The sequence below is a fragment of the Pseudonaja textilis genome, chromosome 1, assembly GCF_049901715.1.
Source record: "Pseudonaja textilis isolate UNSWEBS1 chromosome 1, rPseTex1.2, whole genome shotgun sequence".
Taxonomy (NCBI): Eukaryota; Metazoa; Chordata; class Lepidosauria; order Squamata; family Elapidae; genus Pseudonaja; species Pseudonaja textilis.
The window spans coordinates 236,571,262-236,592,682 of record NC_141990.1 but is presented as its reverse complement, the minus strand read 5'-3'; the positions used below and the strand labels follow the sequence as shown (position 1 = coordinate 236,592,682).

At 36.8% G+C, this 21,421-nt stretch overlaps 1 protein-coding gene across 4 annotated transcripts in view; it reads left to right on the top strand.

Moving 5' to 3' along the window:
* Nucleotides 1–21,421, top strand: part of OSBPL5 (oxysterol binding protein like 5) — a 146,475-nt gene that overhangs the window by 80,924 nt on the left and 44,130 nt on the right. For all 4 annotated transcript variants that reach the window (XM_087920276.1, XM_026706539.2, XM_026706538.2 and 1 more), the window contains exons 2-4: nt 10,601–10,757; nt 13,904–13,977; nt 20,501–20,581. In XM_087920276.1, the coding sequence (XP_087776402.1) occupies nt 10,601–10,757; nt 13,904–13,977; nt 20,501–20,581 (312 nt within the window). The remainder of the gene's footprint in view (nt 1–10,600; nt 10,758–13,903; nt 13,978–20,500; nt 20,582–21,421) is intronic.

The following is a 21,421-nucleotide window of genomic DNA, read 5'->3' as shown; positions in this document are numbered from 1 at the left end:
TACCCTTGTGGTGTCAAAATAATTAATTAAAACTTTTTATTATGTACTGGAGTGGCAGAGAGGTCACCTGTATTCATTCAAGCTGCACTTTATATTCATCTATTCATGTATTGCCTTCTATGTGTCATTGAACCATAATTGGGTTCATATAGTGCATTAAGCCATGTCTGCCTAAGCATGTTTTATTGAATAAACTGGACACACGCCATGGGAAAAATACCATAGTGGACTGGGTTCATACCATACCCTGAAACAAAATCAATTTTTTTAGGGTTTATCATTATGTTTCAACGGAACCTCTGAGTGAACACTTTGAGCTGTGGGAAGAGTTCAGGATGAATAACTGAACACTGGCAATGTCTTTAAATTAATATAGCAAGTATGTAAATTCAACCAAATATGTTAATTTGGGAGGAATTGCTAGATCATTATGTTCTGGGAGGCTGAAGAGAGCAATGTGACTAAATTGTCTTTCACCCAAGTGAATTTCAGTGGCCTCCTTCAGGCAAGCATCTTAATTATGTGAGTTGAAATCTCTGTTGCAATGAAGGTACTTCAAGCCCTAACAGGTATTTAGTATTTTGTCAGACTAATACGTCAAGTGAAGGCAGTGTTTGGTTCTGCTGCTATTTGCAGTTGTATTCATGTTTCTTTAAATAGCTAGTGAATCCATTTTCCTTTTCCCAGAGCCAAAAAGAGATGTGAATAAAACAGAGGGCTCCTAGTTTAGTTGGAAAACATATGCTTTGTTTTCAGGCATAATCTAACATCTTTGCAAGAACACTGGACAAGGCCTCCATTTAATGCCTTGCTGCAGTCTGTGATTCTTTTTGATTAAGAGCCTTTGAAACAGATAAAAACTTTACTGATACTTACTGATTCCCTAGGGCTGAGTATCTTGATCATGAAGATATTTTACTTCAACTCCCAATAATCCCAACCATCATTACCAGTGAGGAGGAATGCTGATACTATAGTAGAACTGCCCATCACTAACTAACTAACTAATTACACACACACACACACACACACACATTGTTACTGGTAAAAAATCCTCTCTAAAGTCCTAGTAATTTGTGTATTCAGAAATCGATAAACTAAGGCTCTTCAAACTTGGCAAGTTTAAGACTTGTGGGCTTCAACTTCCAGAATTCCTGAGCTAACATGACTGGAGGAGGAATTCTGGGAGTTAAAGTCCACAAGTCTTAAAGCTGTCAAGTTTGAAGACCCTTGCAATAAACAATTGTATTTTAAACCATGAGTTGTATATAATACTGAACCCCTATCATGGCTTTCAGCAGGAGTGGGATAACTACCGGTTTGGGATTTATGAGCTTCCCTGCATGCTGGGAGCCGCGCGCCTATAAATCATCAGCAGCAGTCTGCGTACAGAGAAGCAGCCTTTGAAACAGCCCTCTTTTCTTGTTCTTTTAACTGCAGCTGTGCCTCATTCGGCAGCTGAAGTTGAAAATCAGGAAATAAAGATCGGGTAAGAGCCCGGTGGATGGGTGGGCAAAAACATCAGCAGACATAGAACCGGTTCTATGTCTGATGCTCTTCAGAGCTACTGGTTCTACAGAGGTGGACAGAACCAGTAGAAACCCACCCCTGGCTTTCAGGCTACAATGGCTATGTTCACAATTGGGTAAAGATATATTTCAGTAAAGGATCCTTGTTAAGAACAGTAGGGGGAAAAAAACCACCTATTCCCATCCATCCCTAATAACAGGGAACATTACCTTTGGTTTATGTGTGAAACTAGAACCTTACTGTCAAGTACTACAAAATATTAAGTTTTCCAGGGAGTGTTATGATACACAAGGAGTAGTAGCCACATTTATTTCTGATTGCATAATGAATAATTATTCTGTGGAAATCTGACATAGCTAGAACAAATAACCCTGGAACACAACTGGAAAAACAAGTTAGAGAACATGGTTGCAAGAAACAGATCCTAGACCAATTTAAATTATTGCATTACAAAAAGGATGAAAGAAATCCAAGCAACAAGTATTTATGGGTTTTTTTTTTAAATGTAGTGCTTCTTTAACGCTCATATTTTTGAAAGAAGGCTAGAACATCTCTGCTTTTTCAATGTGTGGCAAGAATCTTGAAAGCCAGGAGTGGAAGGAGGGAGAAAAGGAAGGGAACATGGAAGGGAAAAAAGGAAGGAAACAAACCTAAACATATGAGGCTGATGTAATGGTTTTATTGGGGATTCTGGCTTACTCTTTATGGTTTCTATATTATTTATGCAGTACCTGAAGGTGAAAACTTTACACGTGATGCTCCATTGCTTAGATTAGTTATTCTCTTGGTACGAACAGGCAAACTAAGAGATAGGTGTTCAAAGACTTGCAAAGATAATATTTACAAAGTGAAATGGTTCTAGCTATAAATTGACAAGTTGATTTTACAGCATTTTTTTTTTTATATAGCCAAGTTCATGGACACGGTGTACGTGACAAGGTCATGGCTAAGTGGTGCATTTTCACTTGAAAATCTTTTGAAATGCATTTTTTTCTTTTAGTCAGGTTGCCTTCTGTGATTTTAGTCAGTCTTTCTCTCTTCAATTGCCCACGGTTAAAAAAAAAAGATGCACCCCTAGTTCTGCTTTCATCCCTTCCTGTTATGCTTTCCATAGCACTTTCAAATCCCAACTGTGTGCATGCAGTACTTTTTTTATGTATGAGCCCTAATCTTTAAAATCCCATGTAGTGATTACAGTCTTGCTAACAAGGTAAAGATTCCCCTTGCACATATGTGCTAGTCGTTTCTGGCTCTAGGGGGCAGTGCTCATCTCCATTACAAAGCCGAAGAGCCAGCGCTGTCCGAAGACATCTCCGTGGTCATGTGGCTGGCATGACTAAATGCTGAAGGCGCACGGAATGCTGTACCTACCCACCAAAGTGGTCCCTATTTTTCTACTTGCATTTTACATGCTTTTGAACTGCTAGGTTAGCAGAAGCTGGGACAAGTAACGGGAGCTCACTCCGTTATGCGGTGCTAGGGATTCAAAACTGCCGACCTTTCTGATCAACAAGCTCAGCGTCTTAGCCACTGAGCCACCGCAGTCAGGTATAAATGGCTGATGGAAGTAAGCATTTTTGCTTGCTAATATGGGAAGGAAATTAACTTCCATTCTTCATTCAGTTAGAGTAGCAAATTGGCTTTAGCTATATAATGCTTTCCCCCGTCCACAAAGGGAGAAATATAATTATAGGTATTTTCAAAAATAAAAATAAACCCTATTAATAAAAATAAACCCCAAACCCTATTAATCTGGGTTTGCAAATGTCAGTGTACTGACTTGGGGTTTACAGGAGTTGAAGGCTCACATGTTTGGGGAGACTTTGTGCACCACAGGTGATTTATAGCCATTCGTTTAATGAATGACAGTGCTGAAATACAAGTGACTGGTCCTTATGACTGTTGCAGCATCCTCTGCAGTAAGATTACAAAAATTCAGGTGTTTGGCAACTGGCATGTATTTATGATTATTGCAGCATCCCAGGGTCATGTGATCACCATTCATAACCTTCCCAGGGGCTTCTGACAAGCAGAGTCGAAGGTGGAAGCTGGATTCACTTAATCAAGTATTATTTGCTTAACAGCTGCAGCAGAAAAAGTTGTACAATTGAGCACAATTCACTTAACCGCATCACTTAGCAGTGCTCCAGTGCCAATTGTGGTTGTAACTCAATCAGTGGTGCGTTTCAAAAATGTTTACCACTGGTTCGGTGGGTGTGGCTTGGTGGGTGCATGCACATGCCAAACGTGCACTTTGTGCAGGCACACAGACTTTCCGACTTATCTCCTGCAATCCTGCACTCTCCCTGTCACTTCAGCAACTGGCGCGTGGCAATCTGCTGTGCTGCGCAAAGCAGCTGCGCTTCAAAAGCGGGGAAAAAGGTTAGTATGGGTATAGTATTTTTTCATCATATTTTATTTTGTATATCATATCACATACAGTCCTGTCTCCTATTTTCACCTCAACAGCAACTATGTGAGATGAATTTGGCTAAGAGAGTAAATGGCCCAAAGTCACACAGCCAGCTTTCAAGCCCAAGGGAGGCCTCATAGCCTCTAGGCCTCTACCTTCACCACTACATCATATTTGCTAAATAAATTCCTCCCAAGAGAAGGTCAAGATCTCCTTGATAAATATTGGGTGTTAACAACAAATGCAGAAAGCAACAAATACATGAAACCAGCAGTAGGCAGTGTATGCAACCAGCCTTATTTATGTTGCAAACAAAGTCAATATGTTTCCATCTGATTGCTAGATTAGGAAAATATAAAATGGAGAAATGAATTCGTTAATGAAATCTTATCCATCCATTAACTTGCTTTTTGTATGCTCTGAAAGAATAAAAGAACACAATTACCCCATTTATTTATTTTAACTAAATAGCTTTATCAGGAGTAGGGTGGAAGAAATATATCTCAAGATTCTTGTTTGCTAGACTAAAATGTGATTGTCTAGATTGTAGCTTTTTAGCGCATTTTAAAAACCGTGGACTATTAAACCATGTAAATGGGTTAAGTCAAGTAAACAATAATAAAAGCCAACCTATTATTCCTGCTGTTGATATGAATGGAAGCCTGTGTGTTAAATTTAGTTTGAGATTGGCTTTCTATAGCAGAACATTTATGAGAGAAGTTGAGGCTGAAATGGTAGCTGCCTAAGTGCATTTTTGCAGAATAGTGTAGGGGTCCTTGGTGATCTCTGAGCTTGGTTGTTTTCTTGTAGTGATGATGTTACATAGCTTGGGTAATGAAACATCTGCAAAAAAACAAGCAAGCTCAAGAGAACACCAAAGGACCCCACATTTCAACCCTGGGCTACACATATTCTCCTTTATTGGCAGAAGGGTGCCTTTTTGTTATGCAGTTGCTGAGGGCGCTTGCAATAAGAGTTTGCAGCCCATTTAGATTCAGCATTGAACTGTACAGTCACATGGCATCTCACTTTTGATAAACGTAGTGCTGTTTTTCTGATTCTACTGAAGATTTATTCGAAATCACAGCAAAGCTGCTGTTAAGATTACCAGATCCGGGATTGCAGAAATCTAGGCAGCCACTAGGCGGCAGAGGAGTGGGAAAGTTTTCTGTTTTTCTCTGGAAATAGTTCCATGTTTGAGGCTAAGTGGTTTCGCCATTTTTAGGAACTCTTGCCTCATCCTGCCTCCCACATCTCAGGCTTCAGTTATCTGACCTATCATCATATTGCTTTGGGGGATTGGAAACCTTGGCAGTGTAAAAGTCTGGCAAGTTGTATCAACTTTAAAGCAAGATCCAAAGCTAAAAACCAAATGACTTCATTTCTTTTTACCACCAAACTGTGGGAACAGAACATCAATCACCTATTCAAACACCTGAAACCTGCAGCCAAATATCTGGGTGTAGAAATGGATTGTTTTCTGGGTCTAGAAATGGGTTGTTGATTCCTGCCAGTGAATTCAGTATTGTCAGCCAGACTTAGAGTTGGGTGTATATTCAACCATCTTATCATGTCTGGATAGCTTGAAATTGTAATCCTATTTTTAACTGTCCACTATAAAACGAAATAAATATTATTACTGCTTATAGAAGAAATGAAGTAGATTAATAATATGGCAGAAAGCAGCCGTTACTTTAAGAAATGCTTGAAGTCTGCGTGCAAACCATATTATTACCCTACATTTATGAAATACTCAAATGGAGTACCCAGAAATGGTCTTATTGAATAAAACATATGCACATGTTTTATTAATAAATTTTAAGATGCTAAAATGAAATACAACAGAGGTGTTGAAAGAAAGCGGTATGATTTTTTTAACAGGGAAATCCTATTTGTGTTACAAAAGCAAATCCCATTTAATTTTAGGAGTTGTATCTCCAAATAACTAGGAATGAAATTGAACTGTTGTAGCCTTGTTAACTCAGTAGGACTTCTTTCTTTATAGAATTAGGTTTTTTTTAACCTGGATACATTAAGGGGGTATGTTATTCTACCATTTGCTTAACCATTGTTCATCAAATAAACTGCAATTAATTAGGCCCTTTTAATTCTTAGAACCATAAAACATAAATTTCAAACTACAGTAGTGAATTCACACATTACACAAGTCAAAATAAAATTAATGGCATTATATCACAATATAATTTGTGAAACTAGCCATTAACTAATCAAGGGGGAAAGTGTTTCTGAAGAACCATAGTTGTGTTCAGCACTAGGGTGTAATGAAATTAGGTTAGGTTTGAGATTGTATATCAGTATGGTTGCTTGTTCCTTCTTTACTCTCTGCATCGAATATAGTTTTGAATATATTCTAACATGCTTTGCATTTTGTTCTTTTTTCCTTTTCTATCTTGTTTGGCTATATCTAAACCAATCTGGTTACAAATCGACATTGAATACTGTAATAATAAAAAAGATTCCTAAGACATTTTGCCTAAACTTTAAATCTGGAACATGAGGAGGAGGTTGAAGAACGAGACTAATGTCTAAATCCTCTTTGTTTTGCTTGCAAGACAAGTTGAGTTCATTCCCCACTAGACAGAGGCTGAACAATGAACTCTTCTTAATGAAGGGAACCTTCATCTTTATATAATTAATGGGATATATTGATGATTGATTTCATGAAATGAGCACTAGACTCCAAAAAAAGGGGCAGCAAAACGGGAACATTTGACTTGTTGAGAATACTCCTTAATTCTTACATCCACACAGCAGTCCTGTTCTGTAAAATTAAATGGTTTAACGTCCTGTCCCCCCGGAGCCCTGTAATACGGTTGCACAAAAGACACCTGGTTTTCTTCTGTGTTGCTAGAGCTTTCTGTCCTTGTGTTTTTGACTGCTAAGTGACAACCCACTAAGTTAGTCGGGGCAAATGTGATGGCTGGAGAGATCTGTAGGTCATGTGAATACAGAGGTTAGAAACGCACACTTTGCAGTTTACTGAATACTTGGTTCCAGAATTGGCGATATAAAAGGGGTTTTTTGGGGAGTGGGTTTTACCCATAACACTAATCCTTATGAATTTACCAAGCACAATGGCATAGGACTACTAGGATATTAGAGGGACCTCCTTTCTCAGGTTGGATCTACCCATATCCCATCAGATTTGACAGGAAAGGTATTTTAAAAATCTTGTTCACCAAAGAATGTCATCTGATGGGGACCCAGGAAGAAAGAGATCCTTTTCTGCCTTGAATATCATTCCTGGACAGTGAATGAGAAAAACATTCATGATAGATTGATATTATGTATACTGTAGTCTCTGCAGCAAGATTGCAGGTAGTTCTTGATTTATAGCTCTTAGCTTAGTGACCATTCAAAGTTACAGTGGCACTGAAAAAAACTGACTTATGACCATTTTTCACACTTATGACCATTGCAGCATCCCCATGATTATGAGATTTAAATTCGGATGCTTGACAGTTGACTCACATTTATGACGATTGCAGTGTCCCGGAGTCACGTGGTCACCCTTTGCAACCTTCTGACAAGCAGTCAATAGGGAAGTCAGATTCACTTTAATAATTGTGTTACTAATTTTAACAACTTCACTTAACAAATGTGGCAAGAAAAGGTTATAAAAGGGACAAAACTCACTTAATGAATTTCTCACTTAGCAACATACATTAAGATTGTAGGAATAAGATTGTAGTTATCTATTAAGAAAGTAGAAAGTCATTTATTTATTAATTTTAGTTTTCTTTTCCTGTTTTGTTTACACTTTTTTCTTTTTATCTATCTTTTATAAAATTGAAATTTTTAATGAACATTATTTCACCTGGAATTTAAAGTGGCTTCTACCATTCTGGCCTGTGCCATCATGCTTGGGAGTTTGGTAGGACCAATGAGCCTTTTCAATGGTTATAATGAATGGGATGTATGGCTTGCATTCATCTGCTATGTTTATGTTTTGTGTTTGAGTTTTAATAGTATATACAATTCTATGTTTTGCTATATTTAGTCTTGTTTTTAATAGTTGTGAGTTGCTCAGTGACAGATGTGAGATGGGAAGTTATACATGCAAAAATAGAATAAATAAAATAATAGTAAACAAACCGCATTAAGGCTCTGTGCAGGGCTGTAACTCAATTATGCTTTCTTTCAATTTATGGAGATAAAAAAATGTTCCCCACCATCATACACAACAGTTAATAGTTTTTGGTATCTTTAAGATCCTTTCATTGGGAATTCTGAATTACTATAGAAGATTATTGTATTTCAGGGAAGAAATTAATTGTAGCTTCTCTTCTTGCCATCCATGTTGAAGTGATGAGGTGGTGGTTACGTAATATAATCTTGTGCCCCTTCAGATTAACCTCTCCCATTTGCCTTTTAAGAGCCACTGAAATGCCATATGAAAGGTCTGTGAATTTAAAATTTACAGAATTTAATAAAATGATTGAATGAGAGAGCAGAAGTTTAATACAGGAAGTTTGAGATTTTTGGCCCATCTCCCATTCTAGAACCTAAGAGAGAAAACGTGGGAGCATCAAGGAAGAGAAGAAAATTATTATTCCATTGACATTACCACCCAGGTAATCTTTTCAGTAATTGATCCTGCATGATCCTACCTTTTCTGTATGATTTCTGCATTTTATCACATAAGAGCAATGTGGTTGACGCACATCGGAAACAGCAAACACATTGCTCCCAAACAGCTATGATAAAAAGGAGCATATGGAAGGATAATCTGTTGCTTCTAAAACGGAAAGTTGGCTTAGCTCAGCAATGTCATTTTTATAAATCCCATGATAAAAAAATAAGATCTGAAATGTCTGGAACTCATTAGGTTTATTGTCAGTTTTTTGGAACAGCTTAGCAAAAGGCCGTTTGAATTATCTTCTGTTTCCTGCCTTGTACTTTTAAGAGTCTCTCTGTTGTGTACACAATAATAAAAGACTGTGAAACGTTTGGTTGCTCTTTTGTATTTCTCTTGGTAAAACTATGAGTACTAATATTGTTAGATCTCCACCTTAAAAGATTAATTAATTTTATGAAACATTTTTTTAGTGTTTACTTGAAAGCATGTTAATTCTTCTGATTTGTATTTTGAAGATAAGCCTGTTTTTAAAAGAAATTTGTTTTTATCTCCAGTGTAATTTAGCAGTATATGTTCCGTTGCAAAAAATTGCACCTGTAAGAAGAGTATTATTTTATAGCTCATGATTTTTAACCATTCCCAACATCTTATACATTCAGTATTACGTTTATGTTTTGCTGACTATTTGCTATATTGTTAATGGTACACTGTAGCAAAAATGTGAGAAGGAAAAAGTATTCCCAGATTTTCTTGTTTTGTTTCTTGTATTAAAACAGGAAAACTAGCACAAACAATCTTTAATTTATAGTCTTATAAATTAGATATTAACCAATAATTATTTGGCTAGATTGGATTAAATCTAGCTAGACTGGCCTTCTAGGGTCTCTAAGATGGTTTTACTCAGTTCTCCTTCAATAGTAGTAATTGAAACACTCACACACACACAAAAAAAATAAAATATTAAAAGAAAAATTAAACACTATATAATTATGGCATTATACCATTGCCTTCCATTTAGAAGTCACCTCATAGCAGGTTACAATGCGTAGTCATTGCCTAGGAATTTTGGAATCATAGGTTGCATGACATTTTTACACAATATGAACATCCAGACATTAATTAGGCTTTATGTGATAAGCAAAGCAATACATTGTAGTTATGTTTTTAACTAAACGTTAATCAGATTTTATTCTTGAGATGTGTCGTTGTTATTTTTGTTGTTAAGATTCTGAAGTTAGATCTGACTCTTCGTGACCCCATTGATCACAGCATGCCAAGCTCCCCTGTCCTCCCCACCTCCGTCTCTGGGAGTCTGCCCAAATCTATGTTCATTTTGTGGATGACTCTATTTAACCATCTCATCCTCTGCCTTCCCCTTCTCCTTTTGCCTTCCGCCTTTCTCAACATCAGAGTCTTTTCCAAGGAGTCCTCTCTTCTCATTTGATAGGCAAAATATTTGAACTTGATGTATTTAGTGGGCACCACATAATCAATAGCTGATTATTTCAGAACAGAATGGCTGGCCTTTAACCTAATCAGGCCAGTCTTTTTTTTTTTACTGATGGGTTGATAAAAATTTTCTGACCTGAAATCTTTAGGAAAAATCAGAGACTCGTATGATTTAAAGCTCGAAGAGCCATTTTCTGTGGTTGTGAAAAATAGGCATTGCCTTCTAGTTTGGACAGTACAGTCAAGAACTTATATAAGAAGCAGAAATGGAAATAGGAGAAGCATCTTGATTTCTCCTGGTTTGGGTAGCAGGCATGGAACAAATAGTGTATTTTAAATTAAACCTGCCTGACCAAAACTAATTTTAGGCTGCATTTGGTTGAATAGATGAGGTGTAATACTGAGGTTATTAAAATAAATATTAAAATATTAAACTCCGTTGTTGGCATATTTGTCATATTATTTTAAGTTATTTGTTTGGTTTTGTTTTTAAAAAGCCAGTGTTTTAATTTAACAATAGATTGATTTAAGCAAGCAAAAAAATAAACAGCAAAATCCCGAATATGTTATTTAGCTACATGTGATGGTTTTTAATCTCTTAATTTCAGAAAACCCCTACAGCACATGCCATGAAGGAAGAAAACATTTTTCGGCGAAGGTTCTCACTCTGTCCTGCTGCATCTACACCTCAGAAAATTGATCCTCGCAAGCTGACCCGGAACTTGTTTTTGGGGGCTGATAATGAGATCTATCCCATTAGCCCAGGTGAGTGTGTTCTAGTAGATTTTAAAATGTGCTATACAGTGGAGATGGAGAAATGGGAAATCAAGACTTTTGAGCATTTCTTGTAATTTGCGACAGCAGATCTGGAAGAATTTCCAACTCCTGATGATTTGATGGCACCAATAAAACACTTTATCTTTTCTAACTGGCACAAAAATATTTGAGACAAAAAAGACTAGTTTTGTATTTGAAAGGATTTGTGCATAAGCTCCAGCTTCTGATATGGACAAAATAGTCCTGACCATGTTTTGAGAAACTTAGTGCTGTGTTTTGAGCCACAATTTTTATACCTACTTCTTTTTGTGGGGAGGGGGGAGGTTGACTTGACATCCGGCAAAAGTTTATTTTTACTTTAGACCTTTAGCAGTTACAACTTTGCAACCTTTTCAAGAAAACAATCATTCTACGTGGAAAAAGAAACAGTGAATACACTTTTATCAAAACAACCAGTCACCAAATTTAGAAACTCTCTAATCCAGTGCTTTTCAAAGCTGGGAGTTCTAAACTATGTGAATTTCAAATTGCAGAATTGCTAGTTGGGGAATTCTGGGAGTTGAAATCCACACATCTTAAACCTTTCAAGTTTGAAAAAAAAACTGCTCTAAACTAAGAAATACCGTTCCTGTTCTGTTTTTTTTTAAACAAGTTTTATTTAGTTTTCCATATTTTAACATCTCTTTTTAGTGAACAGCATGATTATAGGTTTCACATATACATACAAATATGACCATGATTACATATTCAATTTTTATATCCAATTCCTTATCTTAACAGTGCTTTTATACGTTTTCTATTTTATTGTATTATTCCAAATATTTATCTCATTATTTAATTCACTTATGAATTTTTATAACTACTTCTGTGTGGTGAACTTTGGAATGCAAGTGAGAAACTCGCTAGATCTGAAAAACCTAACCTTTGCATAGCCATTTTCTTGATTATTGTTAAGAATTGTGTCAGTATACACTCTTGCAAAATCTTCTAAGTGTTTAATTCTCACGCTTGGACATCCTATGACTATCCAGATATGTTTAGTTTGGGCTCCTGTCATCCTTGATCCATATCTATTTATAACATTTATATATATACCAAACTCAAACAGTTAGATTTTGGGGTGCAAAGTAGAAATAGTAAAACAAAAATTTAGGGAAAACAACATACCATTAAAACTAGCTGAAACAGTTAAACAGTAACCAGAACTATACTGGGATCTCCGCTCATCCTGACCCAAAGCAACTGGGGAAATTAATATGCATTCTTTATAAATAATGGTTAAATTTAAGTCCTTATTAAAAGAAAGGGAGGACTTCAAAGAAAGAATTGGAATAGGTATGGAAGAAGAAGCAGGGCATTAGACCTGGGAAAAGGGAGGTCTCTAATATTCTTCTAAGCTATCATTAAAAATTGGAATCTACAAGAAGCTAAATAAGGCAAGGAGGGAACACAGAGGATTTTTCTTCAGGAATTTATCTGTTAAAAATGAATCTATATGTGTAAAAGTAAAATACCACTCCACATCATCACAAAATCTCCAGAACCGTAAAGCCTACAAACTTGAATTTTGGCATGTATGTTCCCCTTGGCTTCTAGCTGCTCACTAAGAAATGATTTTTTTGAAATGACCATCACAGCACTAGTATTTCGTATATTATTACCAACACACTCTGATGCTAAGAAGTTCTACTCCCCCTCCCCACCTGAAAAGAAACCTGTTCCAAATGCAAAACACAAGCAGAGGAGAGGAGTTTCAGTTTTAGTTTTATAGCACCAAGCAGCTTTAGTACAGAACAGTTGAGCTAAGCCACACCCAGGCTCCTTGCTGTCTCCTTGCTCACACAGCAAGTACTGCTTCAGTTTCTAAACAGCCCTCAACTCTCTCACACACTGACAGGATGCTAGCCAGATGAATACCAATGGATGCTGGTTGGCAGAGGCAGAATTTCCCCCCCCTTATTTTCCTCCCCAAAAACGAAGCCACACCACATAGTTTCATAGTGAAGCACGGGTATTGAGCTAGTCACATATGTAGCCAGAAAACTATATTACAATTTTGATTTTTATTTATTTGTGTGATGCCAGTTGAGCCTTATTATCTCTTGATTTTTATTTCTTGGTATAAAAGTAGGAACTGCACATTCGTGAAGTTCATTTTTTTTCTGTAGATTCTTGTGATCTGATGTAACTAGTTGGATTGTACTCAAATCTCCTTAAAGAGTTATTTTTCATTTGTAGCATACCCTCACCATGTTCTGGTCTCCTTGTAGTATTCATTTTGCATTGTCTTATGGATTTTGTGTTTAATTGTTTTGGTCAAGGCAATACTTATATATTTTAATAGAAAAACTTTATATTTTAATATCTAAATGTAATATTTATTACAGTTTACTTTTTATTTCTCTTTTTAAGTCAAAGTAGGATTTTATTTATCTCTTATGAAGTTAATCTCCCAAGAGGAGAAAGAGCTGAAACCTCTTGACAGATTTCACTGAGAAACATGGCCAAGAGACTGCATTGTAAAGATTATTTTGTTTTTCTGCTTTTAGCTTTTATTCGCTACAGAGACAATATGCATTTTGAGACCATTATCTCTCTGAAACATTGGAAAGATGTTAAGCAGTACTTCCCTGGAAGATAAATAATGACAGTAAGAACTACCAAGTTGCTAATCTAAAGCAGAAGGGAAGAACGCAGCTTGAAAAGATCGAGAGGATCGCTGGGAAAGGAGATTTGAAATTTCTAGGCCCAGTCATTCTAAGAAGTTAAATTTATATGCTACCAGACTCCCAGCTAGTCTGAGCAGTTTACAGTTGCTAAAACGTTTAAAAACAAACAATAATACAAAGGTAGCATTCTATAGAATTCCCTAAATTGTTGCCCTCTATACCTGATGGATATCACCTTTTGTAACAGTCTCCTACCTAATATGAACAAAGATTATAGTGGTGGGAGAATTCCAGAAATCAAAATCCAATATTTTTGGAAGAAACATTTTGGGAAAAATTATCTGCTTGCTTTTCTATAGTGTATAACCCTAAGGTATAGCTTTTGTAGGGTACTATATCTGCTTTTGATTTCTTTAAAAACACAGTAAAGCAGTACTTAAAGTTTTGTTTAATGTTGTGTTTCAGGAAAAGATATGGAAGGAAATAGTTTGCCCATGCTGAAGGATGAGATTCCTCAGACACCAAACTCTACTAATAAGGTAACGATGATTACAGAGAATTCTTGCTCCAATTAAACTTGCATTAAGATGACCTGTCAATAGATAAAATACTGTACAGTGAATTTCCTGTGTTTGTAACTAAATCCTTGTTGCATTATACTAGAGAGAAGTAAATTTGTGCCATTGTTGGGTATGATTATCTACTCTGACATTCAAGGGCATCTGATCATCAATTCAAAGCACGGTACAGCTAGTCAATCCTTGACTTAGAACTGGCCACTTAATGACTGTTTGAAGTTACAAGGGACATCCCCAGAGTTACTTATGGCCCAGATTCAAAGTTCTGATACACAGAGACACCCCATGTGGTAACATGATTGCATTTGGGGCACTTGGCAGCTATAGGAAAGAGACTCTTCCAGTTGAGGGGTCAAGCAGGGGATCAGTCTCAGATCTGAATGCCATTGAATTTTATCTAGTCTTTCCCAGGAGCAAACTGCCACTCTGGGGCAATGCCTTGAACTAGGCAATAGAACAATAAAGTAGCTAGTTTAAACTCTTGATGGGTGGGTCTGTTGTTCCAGCCTAACATGGCCCTGTATTTGCAGCCGTTTGCGATGTCTCATGGTCACGTGACCACAATTTATAAGGGTTTTTCCTCCCTGGAAATCTGCATTTGCTTCCAATTTTGGGCAAAAAATCTCTGCATTATGGACAATGGATTCACTTAATAATTACTTAACGACTGCTGGAAAAAAGGTCATACAATCAGAAGTGGTTATATGGTGAACCATTTAATGACCAGAAAGGCTTATGACTGTAATTCCAGGCTCAATTATAGTAATAAGTGAAGGACCACTTGTACAAAGGTGAGTGCATCCCCTTTCCCAGGTCTAAGGGTTTGTCATGCAGCGAAAAATGTTTGCAATGGTGAGCAAATATAAAAACTTCTGCTAGGGGATCATCACTTTAATTTGAAATACTTGATTGAGTTTGACCCTGGTTGTTAAAATTGCCCAGACAATTATGGGAGAGGTACCAATCCTATGTAGCTATTCATTGTGGTGAACCAATTTGGAAGAGCTTCATGTATCAAATCAAACACACAGAGAATTGAAACAGGACAATTTGTATACATTCTGCACTTGCAGTTTAATGGCCCAAATCAGTCCAATTTAAATTAAGTCCTGTTCAGACAGTCATTCTGAATTAAATTGGACTTTCACACCTGAAGCCGCTAGAGAGAACATCTCTCTCATACTACCTTGACTTCAAGTCATTATTTCATGTTCTGATTTGGAGGTTTCTGTAACCATAGTATAAATGTTGTGTGTTCAAACGCTACACTATAAATGGCTTTGTTGCTGGTTACAATTCAGCGTTGGGTGTTCAATTTCCTGATTATTATTGTTGCTATGAGGGGACAATCTTACAGCCACTTACTCCCTACGCCTAGCTGCAATGTTTTGTTGCTATTTCCTCGATCTTTGTTTAAAGGGCAAATTGATTGCGGTTATTCTTGATGTATAGGCTAGAAACCAACCTGCCTTGGGTTTGCACTAGTTTCATACACAAAGAAGACACATGCATTGTTTGTATGTGTAATATTTCCACTAAATTATGCTCTGATCTTTGAGGAAGTTGCTCTGCTTTTTAAAATACCACAAAAAAAATTCTCCTGCATATCTAAAGAAGCTTAAACAAGCTTTAATTTTGCATGATGGAAATTATCTGCATTAGGGGCACATAGTCTCCATTCCCCCAAAGCTTTGATTTTAGCTCCATCTTTGAACCTCTACAAGATGAAACTAAATTGTAATTTTCAGGTAAAAGAATGGAAAATAAGTTTAGGAAGAAAAGAGAAAGTAATAAAATGGAGAATATAACAGATTTGATTTATGTTAAATTAAATGTAAACTAAATTTAATCAAATACATGTGATGGTCCTATTTAACAATAGCAATAGCATTTAAAAGCCTCTTCATAGTGCTTTTATAGCCCTTCTAAGCAATTTACAGAGTCAGCATATTGCTCCCAACAACCTGGGTGCTCATTTTACTGACCTCGGAAGAATGGAAGGCTGAGTCAACCCTGAGCTGGTGAAGATTGAACTCCTGGCAGTGAGCAGAGTTAGCCTGCAATACTGCATTCTAACTACTGCACCAGCAAGGGGGGAAGGCATATTATTCAAAGGCCAGTTTTAGTGGTGCCCTCAGCCTGAGAATGTTTTTGCCTCTTATCCACTTTTCTAATAGGCATTTTAACCTTTGTTTTTCCACTTTTTAGAATACATAGATTTAGATGTACCTGCTCATGTATATGTGGATCCCTGATAGTGACCTCCTTAGCCTCTTTAATCTGTATTAGAGACCTTACCTCCTTCTCTAGTAGCTTTCATAGAAGCTTCATCTGCAGAAACCAGCAGGCGGCATTCTGTATCATTCCATTATTAAAATCTGTGCCTGTTGTTTTTCTGTATATCAAACAACTACTAAAGCCATAGTAAGAACCTAAGACTGTCCTCTAGACACACAGAGGCCAAAACTTTGATCCAGACTAAAATTAACACATCCCTTGATTGGTAGATTTCCATTTCTTTTTTCCATTCAGTTAGGAAATTAAGCAGCAATTGTTTTCTTTTTTGTAAGCATATATTTTGACTAAAATGAGGGGGGGAAAAAGAGAGACAGTTTTACCATTCTTCTGTCACTTGAGCCAAAATGCAAACAAGACAGAACTCTTCCAATCCTAATATCTTAAACACCACCACCCCCCAAGAGATAGCTAGCATTTTATTTCATTTTTATGTATTTTATTTATATCCTGCCTATATCCTACCACTTGTGCAGTGGCGCAAGTGATTAGAATGCAGTTCTGCAGGCTGCTTTTTCTGACTGCCGGCAATTTGGCAGTTCGATCCTGACTGGCTCAAGATTGACTCAGCCTTCCATCCTTCCGAGGTCAGTAAAATGAGAACCCAGATTGTTGGCGACAATATGCTGACACTGTAAATCGCTTAGAGGAGGCTGTAAAAGCACTGTGAAGCGGTAATATAAGTCTAAGTGCTATTGCTATTGCTATTATTATTTTTATACGTAACTCAAGACAGAGAATGTACCTAATATTTGATTGCTCTGTTTTTAAACCTTGAAAAGAAAAGTCCCGGCCTCACCACATTAGGCAGACTTGCCATCCAGTATGAAATGACAATCAAAGGCAAAGAACAGGGGAAGCATTCCAGCCACAGCATAAACCAACCACAAAGGCATCTGTGAAATGCAACAAAGCGCTTCGTGGGCTGGATTGCTCTGCTTGTGGGAGCAGAGGTGGGAAAGCACTATTTCTGACACAAAAACAAAAGAATTGGAAATTGTCTGCCTTCCTGGCAGGCTAGCTGGGCTGAGAATTATGTCATTCAGTCCTGTTCTTCCGAAACAATAGATGACTTATTTCCATGCTAGGGTAAAGTATGGATCAGCCCAAACTTCCCGTATACCTAATGAATGGAATTTCCATTATGGGAATCAAAGGCTGAAGCAAATGGCTAGAGCATGTTGTCATCTCACTAAAGAAATGGCAACCGTTTATATAGCTTTTCTGAAAATTGATGCCTGACAAACTCCAGAGGAACGTTTTTTTATAGAGGTGAGAATTCATATAAGTCCTGGGTGGGTGATTGGTTGGTTGGTTGATGGATCGATTGATTATGACAGCAAGTTGTACTGATGTAGTGGTAATTTGGTAAATCTGCAGCCTGCGTTCCATTAGATTGATATTTCCACAATAAAACAGGGAGAAATAACAATAATTGACTGTGCCACTGAAGTATCTAGTCCCTGATGGCCATAGAAAACTTGCCATGCTTAATAGTTGAATGGAAGGGACAGTCCAACCATGGGCCAATTGGAGCATGGCCAGCTGATTTCTGATTTCCAAAGACAATTCTATTCAATTTAAAGTGACTTCATAGGAGGCCTTCTGCTGGCATAAAATAGGAAACTAGTTTTGTGCAGGAACACTTTAATCTGACTTCAGCCTCCTTCAGCAGTGAGAAACTTGAGAAACTGTTAAATGGAGCATCTTCATGCATTGTAGGGGGAAAATGGTTAATTGTCAGTGGTTAATTGGCCCTTGTCTATTTTGAAGAGTACTGGAGGAACGAAAATCTCTTTGCCTTCACAACCAGCATTTTCACTTAAGTTGCCAAGTGAGTGGTCTGGCCTTAGTCTAAAAATGGGAGTCAGAATATATTGATTACTGTAGCTGTTCACCTTCTTTGCCATTGTTGGAGAGGAGAGGAGAGCTAGACAGTCTGGACCAAAATGACCTTGCAGTTGTGCCTCTTTCCTGAATAAATTGTGGGAACAGAATGCAAATAACAACAACTGCAGCTCAGCATGAATATTGATATGTGTTTATATTTATGAGTTGATAGTACCTGTGCACTGCATTGGCCCCAATATCTGCTATCAAGCCAAGTCAGATGTTGTTGGCAACTTATTCTGCTAATAGAGAATCTAGGCAAGCATGATTTTAAGAACAAAATGTTTATCATCTCTCCCCGTGTCTGTTTTTTAGAGTCCAAACATAGGAACATTTGTGGTTATCAAAGCATGATTATCTTTGCTATTTTTGTGCTGTATAAATAATGTGTATGTAAATCTTTGGCCTAGATTTTCTTTCCATTGAACTGCTTCTATCTAAAAGTAAATATTTTTATTGCCTTGCTGTTATCTCCATTTATTTCTAAAGGTGACTTTCAAATGTAATGTCAGTCCACAATAGCTTTAAGCAGGCCAGATCACTTGCAGATTTCAGAGGCGTTATTAGAAAATAAAAACAGTAGATAGCTTAAGTCCAATGCTGTGTTTGGAAATGTGTTTCCTTCTCCCCCCACATCAAAGGTAAAATGAGATACTATTGAGAAGGAATGTTAAATATGTTTGTTATAACCTTAAGATAACATTATTCATCAAAATACAGGTAGTCCTCGACTTACAACAGTTCACTTAATGAACATTCAAAGTTACAACAGCACTGAAAAAAGTGACTTATGACCATTTTTCACGGTTACGACTTATGTAGCAGCCCCATGAACAAGTAATCAAAATTTAGATGCTTAGCAACTGGTTCATACTTATGACCACTGCTGTGTCCCAAGGTCATGTGATGATCTTTTGACAAGAAAAATCAATGGGGAAGCCAGATTCACTTAACTGTGTTACTAACTTATCAACTGCAGTGATTCACATAATAACTGTGGCGAGAAAGGTCATAAAATGGGGCAAAACTCACTTAACAAATATCTCACTTAACAACATAAATGTTGGGCTCAATTGTGATTATAAGTCAAGGCCTATCTGTCATATTTAGAATAGAATATAATTCTTTATTGGCCAAGAGTGATTGGATGCACAAGGAATTTGTCTTGGTGCAAATGTTCTTAGTATACATAAAATTTATACATATTTTGGATATTTATTGGAGCCGTGAGAGCCGTTGTCCCCCAAAAAGTTAGTCTGCTCTACTATATTGAAGATTTGTACTATTATGGCATGCTAACACTATATTGGAGATATGTACTATTATGGCATGCTAAATATAACTTTGGTTATATTTGTGGTGTTTCTGTATTGGTTGATACTGTGAATCAGTTTTTACTAATACGACTTAAATATATTAATGTGCTGTTAACAAATTGGAATCTATTTATAAAAAGTGTGGTAATGTCACTCCTTGAGCATTGCAAAATAGATTGTTATGTGTTCTTGGAAAAAGACTGGTGTTCCAGATACCAAAGCTAAACTTCATGAAAATATATACAGTACAATCTCGATCAGTGCAATAGAAAGAATGAACAATATAATTTCATGTGGTTACAATTTGTTCCTTAAAAACTATATTGTAATAATTTGTCTGTATGTGTGCAAAGGTATGCAAATTGTATACCTTTAAATTCCACCACCACCCCGACATTTCTAACAATTTGGTTTTTGTTGTACTAGTGTTCCCTCCTCTCCCCATGGTGGAAGGATAGGGGGAGGAGGGGAGAACGTTTATGTGGACAGGTAATCCTTGACTTACAACTGTAATTGAGCCTGGCAATTATAGCCATTAGTCATAACAGTTGTACATATGGTCACATGACTTTAGGTGTGGCGTTGTAACTTCAGAACTGGGTCATAAGTAGCTTTTGCGGGCTCTGTTTTATTTTGACTGGTCACTAAGTGACCAGTTATAAGTTGATGTATTAAATCATCAGTAATCATCATCATTATCATCATCGTGCATTGAGGGACAGGATGGCAGCCGTGGCAGGGAATAAACTTACCCGTTTAACATCTGGTAAATGAGGCTTTTGTGACATCCACGTCCATCTACAGTGAATATTTTCTAAATAGGAAGCTCTTTCCCATGGTAGCCATTTCACAGTGCCCATATTCTCTCAGTGTTTCAATATTACAAATGTTCCTACCAACCCATTTAGTTCATTATCATAAAAAAGCTCTTTTCTAAAATGATTTCATATTTATCTAATTCCTGTTTTTTCTTCTTTTGATAGACTGAGCACAAATTTTGCAATGGGTCTGATAAGGAGTGTGTATCTCCTACTGGAAGAAATAACAAGAAGGAAACATTAAAGGTAGATGGAAGATTAAGCTGCAGCCTTTGTTCCACATTGATTGACCGATGATGGATGGATGGATGGATGGATGGATGGATGGATGGATGGGCAGGCAGGCAGGATGACAAACGGACCACTCTTCAGTTGCCATAGGCAAACAAATATACATTATGTTACTATATACGCCATGCAGAAAACAGTATGCAAAATAGCCTTGTCAGCTAATGTCTTCTAATCTCTGAAATTGCCTTGCATTTATTATTCTCAAATTTTCATAATTGTGATTTGTTTATTTACTTGATTCCAATTTGGATTCTGCATGTTTTAGACCTTGCTATATATCTCCAAAATGAGTTTAAATAGTTTTGTATAGCAGATTGTCTTGTTCACTAGATTAATGAATCCAGTCTTTACAGTCTACTGGAACTTAAGGTGCTTTTTATATCCGTATTATCTGAGTGGGAAATTTCAGGAATTGAATTTAAGATCTTTTGTAAATGTTAAGCTATAACTTCTAGCATCCCTAATCTTTGGTCCCACTGCTACGTTACTGGGACTTATAGTTTCACAATATCTGGAAGGCCAATATTTCCTGTCACCACCGAGCTATAGTTCCTTAATTTTTCAATTGTTGTTGCAGCCATGTGCACACACTATTGTATATGGCTCTTCAGAATTCTTTCAGAATATCAATATGAGAGCAGGTGTTTTTGTTACTAAAACTATTTGCATAATGTACACAATAAAGCTATTTGCAGGGTCATGAACCTTGTTTGATAGTATGCCCATATTTTTATGCATGCCACGATGACAGTTGTAGCTATTGTCTAAACATCTATTAATTTTGACTGGTGGATC